This window comes from Rutidosis leptorrhynchoides, chromosome 10 (genome assembly GCF_046630445.1).
Source record: "Rutidosis leptorrhynchoides isolate AG116_Rl617_1_P2 chromosome 10, CSIRO_AGI_Rlap_v1, whole genome shotgun sequence".
Classification (NCBI taxonomy): Eukaryota; Viridiplantae; Streptophyta; class Magnoliopsida; order Asterales; family Asteraceae; genus Rutidosis; species Rutidosis leptorrhynchoides.
The window spans coordinates 126,989,583-126,999,543 of record NC_092342.1 but is presented as its reverse complement, the minus strand read 5'-3'; the positions used below and the strand labels follow the sequence as shown (position 1 = coordinate 126,999,543).

The following is a 9,961-nucleotide window of genomic DNA, read 5'->3' as shown; positions in this document are numbered from 1 at the left end:
GAAAATATAATCGGGAAAAATTGAATTCGAAAAAAACCATTTCCGAAGAAAACGAAAAGAACTAGTTTAGAACCGAAAAAACTGATTCCAATAAACTAAAAAAACGACCAAAAAAACCGATTTTTTGGAACCGGTTTTTTCTAGAAACCGAAACCGGTTTATGTGAACCTCTAACCGTGTCTCACCAACACAAAACCTATCATTTTTTCTCCAACTACAAAACACAACAACAACAAAACTCAATCTCACATATTTAGGGTATGAGATGTAAGATGTATACAATCCTTCCTTATCTTAGAATAAAGAGGTCATTTTCTACCCATAGTGAAACACAAGAGTAGAGAAAGTTCTCTCTCTGAATGTTCTATGAATAGAGAGATTACTTCCAAATGAACCTCCAACCAAACCAAAAAGTAAGTTAAAAAATGTGTAAAACCTTATAAAAATGGTAGAATCAAATTTTCAAGAACTTTAAATCTACCTGAAACAAAACACACCATCCAACTAGAAAACACATCATCCACAAATGTACCACCTTCTCATCATTATTCAACTTGATCTCATGATAAGTAACACCCAACGCTGCCGAAACATATGTTTATGGCCGAAAGTAACACCCAACGGATTACTGTCAACATGAATTGGTAACCAGTTTTGACACTTTGAGCGAGTTGTAGTAGGTACTAACTTATAAAAGTACATTTTCTTACAAGAGAAAATGCATCGCAAAAGAAAACAAAACCTGAGGTCTATTATATTGCATCCAACCTTTATTAAATATTAAAAATTTCATGTGTAAAGAGATAATCATAAGGCCTTTGCCAGGCTCACAAAGTTAATTCACACAATACACAAGCAAAAAAAAATTGGAGCTTTCCAATTTTGACATTTACACCCCTCGAAAATCAGGAGATGCATTCTCAAAACATCCCCAAGAACAAGAGTCCGCAGTATGATACTCTCCGAATGTAAAATTAAGCAGTTGCAGCTATAGACGATTTCCTGTAGCATACTCTCTTACAAGCACGCACAATATCCTCTATCTGAAAATGGATAATAGAGTATACAAAGCGAGACAATTAGCCGGAGTGCCACAATCTCTTTCTCTTCTTAATTTTAATTATATTTTATTTTATCATATATAAAAAGAAAAACTTATATTTTTTTTTAACAGCAATACAGGATCACCCGAGGGACTTAACCACCCACGCGTTCATCTCTCGCAATGTCTTTTGTCTAAAGATTAAATTAAATATTTAACTTTATATGAGTTTATAACTTTGAATTTCAAACATTGATTTTAATTATGATGTCATATTTGTAATTGATAATGAAAATAAAATTATTTTAACCATTGATTTGTTTTGGTAAATGGTAATGCAAAATTAATTCAATTACTGAAATAATAATTATAATCGTTATTTCCACGAGCGAAGTTGCGGGTTATAAACTAATTCAGAAATAGAATAAAGTATCTAATTAGATAAAAAAAAATTAAACCTAGTTTAGAGAATTCACCTGAGGAAAAGCCATTCTCTCAAGATTGGCAGCATACGGTGTGGGAACATCAGCCCCAGCAATCCTCTCCACTGGCGCATCCAGATAACCAAAGCTATCTTCAACAACAGATGCACTGCAACAAAAACCCATTAAAAACATATTCGTTGATTTTAGTATTATAATGATAGAAGTCAAAGTCAAATGTACTGTTTGAGTAAAATACGAGTAACATTTCTTGTGTTACAACAAAAAAATCCGACCTTCGCAATTTGAGCTACTTATTTATGATGAATGGGTCAATAGGTTCTCTATAACTATTCTTTCTTATTCTTGATTTCTTATAGTCTTGAACGTTATCAAGTTTTTATATTATTTTTACAGAGGTCAAATACTCAAATATAATTTAAAAGAAAAAACAGATCAAATAGTCAGGTTATATCGAATGTCATGACGAGAATACTTTGGATGATTAAAACCTTCAGAATTTATATTCTTCAGGACGTATATTAATTTCTATAATCATCATACTTAATAGTGTTATTCTTTAGTCGTTAGCTAAACTTAGCAATTAGAAAGTAGCTAATACCAGATCTCAGCACCAATGCCATGTTGAGGAAACCCTTCTTCAACAGTAACCAGGCGGTTAGTTTTCCTGACTGAAGCATTGATTGTAGCTCTATCTAGCGGTCGAATCGATCGCAAGTTGATAACCTATAAAAAAGAGGTTTCGTTAGAATTGACATTTAGATTTAGATAAGTAAAATATATTCTTTTAAGCGCAATAATTTATTTTTGGATCTTTGGCCACATATAACTCACCTCGGCACTAATCCCATCCTTTTCAAGTATTTCAGCTGCCTAAAATTGAAAAAAATCATCATATCAGATTATCAGAAAATGATGTTCAAAATTTAAACAATCTAATTAACGGTTGAAGAACGCTACTAGCAATTATCTAATTGTTAGTCTTGCACCGACCCCATTTGGAATCATTATCCAAACCGTGCAATTTAACTTTAACGAAAAAAATTCATATCTGATAAAAATCTTACCTGGTACAGTTGATTCTTCAACATACACAATATTCAAAACTTCTTTTTTCAACTTACCAGCTTAAGTTTTTATTTTTGCTAATGGGGCAAATAGATCTTCAAATTTGGTGTATTAAAGAAAAAAAAAAAGGGAAAAAAAAAAAAAAAAAAAAAAAAAGCTCATAGGTTTAGTGACTATTGGAACAAACCTTCAAAGCATAGCCAACCATCTTAGAGAAAGATGTGATTGTAATATCTTTCCCTTCTCTTTCAATCTGTGACAAGAAAAAACCTGAATCAAATCGAGTAAATTTCGCAATGAAATATCAAAAAGAGTTACTAATTTGATGAAAACCTTTGCTTTTCCTATTGGGAGGCAGAAACTTGAATCGAGGGCTTCTGCGGAAACAGGGAAAGATTCACCATATCTGTAGAGTAAAACAAAAGGTTGGGAAGAAATGAAAAACAAATTTTGAAAAATTATAAAATGAGATTAATTCACTAAATATCGGATTTTCTTTTGAATAATTTATCTAACTTCTTATATCAAATGGTATAAGAAGTTCAATGCGTGAAAAAATATATTTTGTGCAACCTTTGAAATGTTTAGGTCTTTAATGGCTTTCACCAGTAACACGTTAAACCATAACTGTAACCAACCCTTATATGAGTATAACTTGCCATTTCTAAAAAAATCAAGTAAACTTATACTCACAACAACTCATTTTCAAGAAAAACAACAGGATCAGGGTCTCTGATTGCAGCTTTTAGAAGTCCACGGGCATCTTCAGAGGAGTATGGCACAAGCACCTTCAAACCAGGAACTGAACCATACCACGCGCCATAACACTGCACCACATCGTAAAAGTATATGAGTTTTAGTTCTTGTATGAGACTTGTGATGCAGAATGGCGATTGAAGAACCAAACATACGTGTTGGTAAAAAAATACTTTCTTTCATAAAACAAAAAGTAAGATATTAATCCACTATTCTCCATAAATCACCAAAAGGGTCTTTAAACTGAGATGTTAAGTCCCCGGTTAATTTATGCTAAAGTAATTAATACAAATATTCCATCATATCACATATTCACATGGCATAAATGAGGTTTTGAGATACCTATTGATGTCTTCTGCAACTTCGTTTACTATAAAACCTAGAAAATTACTAAGTTGCAAAACAATAACAGGACAATCTTTCTCAAAATCAAGTGGTATTATAATGAATTAATCAGCAAACGCTAGATACATGAATATTGAAAAGCATTTTAATCTTGATGTATAAAACGTTTCTACAAAATGTTTAGCTTTCCTGCTAATACAATAAGAATAATATAACAGAAAACATGATTGCCAATATAGGATACCCATTAATACTTCTATATTTGATGTTCTTCCATACCCCACTTTTGTGGGATTGGGTTTTGTTGTTGTTGTTATACTCTATATTTGATGTTTGTTACAATAAATCCCATTATACTTCATTATGGATATGGTATTTGAAGGGGGAAAAAAAGAGATAAGGAAGCTGACCTGAGAATGTTGAGCTCCAACACCAGCAGCAGGCCCATTTGGTCCCCTGAAAACAATAGGAACATTAATCTGCCCAGCAGACATGTAGTTTGATTTTGCTGCAGAATTGATGATATGATCAATTGCCTGCAAAAGAATACCACGAGTTCAAAGTTATATTCGCTTCACGATAAAAACTTAACAAGAAACAAGAAACAATTTCAAGATGTAACAGTTCAAGATCCCAAGGTAATCAATACTGCATACACGATAAAAAAATTAGATTGCTCGAGTATATATCCAGATTATTTTGAAATCAGGAGTCCTTATATACAAATAGCATATCTCTACAGAGGTTTGACAGCATACGAAGAGACAGCATAAGCACCCATTTTATATTACATTACAGATTTCTATAATAATATTTCCATCATATGACATCTTCTCACCAAACAAATATCTCCCTAAGTCTCATAAGTTCATAACTGGACACCAGTAGAATAACCACATTATTTCTCCTGAAGCGTCAAGAAACATTGCACAAGTAGACTTTTGCACGTGTAGTACAGGAGTCTGATGTTACATGTTAAACAAAATCCGGGTAATCCTTATAAAAATCAGCTTATTAAAATGTGTGTCCACACTTGCAATGGTCAATTCATCAATTATAAAAAAACTCAATTTTCTGCTACGTTTGATAGGGTAATCCTTATAAAATCACATATACACATTATAGTAACAACTAACAAGAAACCAACAAACAAGAGTAGTCATTATGTTGAAATGAGAAGCTTACCTGCATAGAGAAGTTGAAAGTCATAAACTCTACCACAGGCTTCAGACCATGATATGCAGACCCAACTCCAATACCCGCAAACCCAGCCTGAAAATATCAAAACGTATTCTTAGTTTTGGAAACTCAAAAAAAAAGGTTAAAGTATCCACTCATATTGGTAAAGAATCACTGTCAAACCTCAGTAATTGGGGTATCAACAACCCTTTCAGGACCGTATTTGTCCAATAATCCCTTGGTGATCTATAGCAAAGCAAAAACAGCTTGATTATGGGGACCAAAACACAGAAAAAGATATATGTTATTTGCTATGGAAAAAATAAAAATGAAATAAAAGAAGTATAAAACTCTAACCTTGTATGCACCTTGGTATTCTCCTACCTGAAAAAAAATAAACGAAAAGAAAAAGATGAGCACGAAAGAGATAAAAAGCTCTTCGATTTAAAAGAACAATCTACCTCTTCGCCCATCACAAAAACACTAGGATCAGCAGCCATTTCCTCATCAAGAGCAGAGTTCAAAGCATCTCGTACTGTCATCTGCAAGAACTTAAAGAACCATATATTAAAAGAAATTTCATAATACCAAACAACTATTAAACAAAGTCTTAATACCAAACAACTATTAAACAAAGTCTGCTATATGATTGACATGGCGCTTGACTAATATAGATGCAAAAGCTAAGCTAATCCACACTCAGCTACCACCTCAACTTTTCGATAGATCAAGTTCATTTTTAACAAAACTTTCTTTCTTATGAATCTCAGTCGCTAAATGAGCTATCACAAGTTGAAGTGAGCAATAAGGCTTTACAATATACTAATACTAATTACTATTACTATTAATATTACTATTATACTTTTACTAATTACTAATAATAATCACAAAATCCAAAAGACTCCTAGATAATTAAAAATATTTATCACATTAAGATAAAGTTGACAACCCTAACATTATTTAACCAAAAGTGCCTTTGTAAATTCAATTCATCCACATTTAATTTGAAATGAAGCAACGATTTCAAACTGCTAGTCAGATCGATCGTAGCTCATTAGATAACCAACAGTCTAGGATTAGCTTTTAATATAAAAACATATAAACAAATCACAAAATTAGTTTTGTTGCGTAAATAAATAATAACTTAATATGATAATAAACAAATCGCAAAAAGCAAATCATGAATCACCTCTTTAATTCCAGACGAATAATGTCTCATGGCTGATGCTACAGTCCTTAACCTCATCATATTATTTCCCAAACCCTAAATATAAAAAAAAAAAAAAACATATTAAAAATATCATTTATCATCACAATTCATATTTCAAACCGATTAATAAAATATATCATTTCGTTTACCTGAGCAGCAACAGCTTTTTGCCTTATAATCCCTAACATCTTTCTATCTCCTTTTAGGTCAAAAACTATAGACGAGAAAAATAAAAAAAAATGTAAAATATCAAATCAGATCTGTAACAATTATAAATCAGAAACTATAACGAGCATATAAAATCTAATAACTAATTTAGATGAAATACGGAGAATATGATACATATAAATGATGATTGGAAGAAGTTGCTGTATAAGTAGATATGTATGTATGTATATATATATATATATATATATATATATAATTATATAATTATTAATTAAATGAATATGATTATACATATGTTGATTTAAGGTGCTTACAATTAATTTTCGATCACCGGATACAAGGAGTTGAAAGCAGGTAGGCTACCTAAGAAAGAGTATCTCTTTTGGTTTGTTGTCTCTTGAGTGATATGAAGAATTATATTATATTTTATATTTATATTATAAAATATTATAAAATTATAAATATAAATAAATACGTAAGAATTAAGAATTAAGAATTAAGAATAAAAAAAATAAATACGAGTAAACAAAGTACTACGTATATTTTATATATTTTATTTTTAAACTTATGATTAGTTGGTGGACAATGAAACTTTCATTTCATTTGCATCTTTCATTCAAATTTTAAGGGGGGGGTTTTTTTTTTTTTATGGCAAAATTATCTATGTATCTAATACACAAAATCCTGTAGTACTATTCATCAATAGTAACTATGGTATTTTCGTCATTTCACTTTTTTTTGGTCTCCAACGATAAAAGAAGTAGCTCTCGTAAAAGAACCAATCCTTCAATGTTACTAAAAGATGTCAAAAAAAATTCTTTTTACCAAAAAAATCAACTAACTTTTTTTCCCCTTTTCTTCCTCAACGATAAAGGAGTCAACTTTCATAAAAGGAACAACCCTTCAACGCTACCAAAAGATGTCGAAAAACATTCTTTTTTACAAAATAGATCAACTAACTTTTTATTTAAAAAAAACAACAACAAAAAAAACGAACGCTAAAAGAAGCAACTTTCACAAAAGGAACAATCTAATAGACAAAACTCTGTAACACTATTCATCAATGGTAACCAGGGGTATTTTCGTCATTTTACTTTTTTTGTCTCCAACGATAAAAGAAGCAACTCTCATAAAAGAACCAACCATTCAATGTTAACAAAAGATGTCGAAAAAAAATTCTTTTTTACCAAAAAAATCAACAAACTTTTTTTTTCCTTTTCTTCCTCAACGATAAAGGAGTCAACTTTCATAAAAGGAACAACCCTTCAATGCTACCAAAAGATGTCGAAAAACATTCTTTTTTACAAAATAGATCAACTAACATTAAAAAAAAAAAACAACAAAAAAACGAACGCTAAAAGAAGCAACTTTCACAAAAGGAACAACCCTTCAATGTTAGATGTCGAATTTTATTTATTTTACAAAATAGATCAAGACTTTTTTTTTAACTCGCATTCAAAACGGAGCCCCGGGCGCGAAGCGAGGGCTCCACAGTTAGTTTTTATTAAAAATCAAACCTTCACCCCCTAACGAGAAGCTATAGGGAAGAGGTAAAACAATACAACAACTCACACAGGCTTTATAAGCCAATCAGTCCAACGAAAATTACAACGACTTCTACTACAATACCAATTAAAAGACACCAACTGAATAGAATCGAATAAAAACTCCTTGAGCGTCCCGTTAGCGAATAAAACGTCGTTCCGAAATCTCCAAATATGCCACAACACTGACGTGAGAATGACATAAATAATGTCCTTAGCTCTCGAAGGCATGTGTAAAGACTCGTGCCAAACCATGCACTCCGACCATGAAAGGAAATCAGGCATCTGCAAATTCAACCAAACTTTTGTTTTTCTCCAGACTGTTGAAGCCACCGAGCATGAAAATAACACATGATCCATTGATTCAACTAAATGGTCACACAAAACACACCCGATCCTTTCAATTTCGATGCACCTTTTAGAAAGGTTAAGTCTATTTAGTTAGTTAGTTTTTTTGTTAGAATAAAAACTCTTAATGAATGTTAACATATGGATATATAATACTTCATTTCATTTGTAAATTGTAATTCCTACAGTGTTAATGTGTCGTTCATATTGTTTAAAACGAACATTGTTTGTGTCACTGAGTTTTGGTCGTATGTGACCATGTAGGCTCACTAGAGATCGTTATGATCTGTAGCATTGAAGAAAGTTTTTGCGGGAATAACGGGGTAATCAAATCGGGTTGGGGATCAAAGCTATAGCAAGCTATATAATGGATCAGCGGGTACGTTATTTGGAAAAATCGTAATCAGAAAGTCTTCTATAATAAATGGTGGTGCGGATCGATTGCTTTAAACGAGATTCAAATCAAAAGCTATGAATGGATTTCATGTCGTTCACGAAAGATTAAAATAGATTGGCTACAATGGTTAATGTCTCCACTCTCGTACATATGAATGTGTATATTCGATTTTGATAGATCATACTTAGACTATTCATTCTGTTTAGTGTTAGGGATGTAAATCCATTCATTCATTCTGTTAGTTTAGCGAGTTGGCTATAGATTCTATTTATGCCTCATGTATTTTTTGTACAGTCTTTTTAGTTAATAATATTTGCTGTTTTTCATTAAAAAAAAATGTTGCTCTACCACAACCTCGGTTCTATTATATATATATACATATTAATATTTTTGTCAAAAAAATAATAATAATAAAATAAAATATAATACTTCGGGTTAATATTAGGTTTTAGGGTTTACGGTATTGCTAAGTTAAAAGTACAAGTGTGATGACCTGGAAATTTCTGACCAAATTTAAACTTAATCTTTGTATGATTAACATTTTCGACACGATAAGCAAAGTCTGTAAAACTGAATCTCAAAATTTTTGAACTACTTTTATATATTTAAATACCTTTCGGTTGTTTTCGACGATTCGCGAACAATTATATGTAAATAGATACATATATACTATAACTTGAAAAGGTAACAATGTATTAATTATTTGATACCGTACATTAAACTTATTGGTTTAAATATCTATTTGAATATATATGATAAGTTGAAATATTTATTATTAAAATTTATTTATAAATAACTTCCAATGTGTATTTAAAAACTGATTTATATATATTAAAAAGATATATACATATATATAATTTTAAGTTATTTAGTAAACGATAGTAACATTTTCAAATTGCTACAGTACCCAAAATGCTACAGTGTTTTTGAAAATCACTATTTGCTACAGTGAAATTGACTTTGCTACAGTGAATTGCTACAGTAAAAAATGACTTTGCTACAGTTACTTTGCTACAGTGGTATATTTTATGGATGATTTAAGACTATATTTTGACAAAGGTACGATTCACGAAACGTAAAGTACAAGTTTTCTCAGCGTACAAAAGGGCGTTCGAAAAACCGGAACCGGGACATAAGTCGAGTGACAACGTACGACTTATCGGAACAAAAATTACAAGTCAACTATGCACGTGAATTTAATATAATATATAATTAATTAATTTAAATTATATATATTATATTTATATTTTATTATGTCGACAAATGTTAGGACAAAAACAATGTGAGCTGTCCCTGGTCCTCATGCGAGTCGCATGGCCAGAAGGCCATTTCCATGCGAGTCGCATGACTCCAGATTTCAGGCCAGGTTCTATAAATTGCAACATTTTCTGCCGAGTAAAGAAAGAAAAAAAAACACACACATACATATTACTCCGTATTTATTTTATTTATTATTTATAT

The 9,961-nt window shown here is 31.1% G+C and overlaps 1 protein-coding gene across 1 annotated transcript; it reads right to left on the bottom strand.

Moving 5' to 3' along the window:
- Nucleotides 1–731: 731 nt before the first annotated feature.
- LOC139871966 (pyruvate dehydrogenase E1 component subunit beta-1, mitochondrial) lies at nucleotides 732–6,615 on the bottom strand. Its single transcript, XM_071859729.1, has 15 exons — nucleotides 6,526–6,615; nucleotides 6,193–6,257; nucleotides 6,023–6,097; nucleotides 5,295–5,375; nucleotides 5,191–5,217; nucleotides 5,017–5,079; nucleotides 4,840–4,926; nucleotides 4,065–4,190; nucleotides 3,247–3,380; nucleotides 2,887–2,959; nucleotides 2,741–2,806; nucleotides 2,320–2,358; nucleotides 2,087–2,211; nucleotides 1,519–1,633; nucleotides 732–1,043 (listed from the first exon to the last, which is right to left on the bottom strand). Exons 2-15 carry the CDS (start codon nucleotides 6,229–6,231, stop codon nucleotides 975–977), a joined length of 1,119 nt encoding a protein of 372 aa, XP_071715830.1. The 5' UTR covers nucleotides 6,232–6,257; nucleotides 6,526–6,615; the 3' UTR covers nucleotides 732–974.
- Nucleotides 6,616–9,961: the final 3,346 nt, after the last annotated feature.

Bases quoted from the DNA above. Each gene is read 5' to 3' on its own strand.
- LOC139871966 (XM_071859729.1), bottom strand. From the start codon at position 6,231: ATGTTAGGGATTATAAGGCAAAAAGCTGTTGCTGCTCAG. The intron at 6,098-6,192 runs GTAAACGAAATG...TTTTATATTTAG, and splicing joins AAAAAGCTGTTGCTGCTCAG to GGTTTGGGAAATAATATGAT. The intron at 3,381-4,064 runs GTCAGCTTCCTT...GATGTGGTGCAG, and splicing joins TTGGAGCTCAACATTCTCAG to TGTTATGGCGCGTGGTATGG.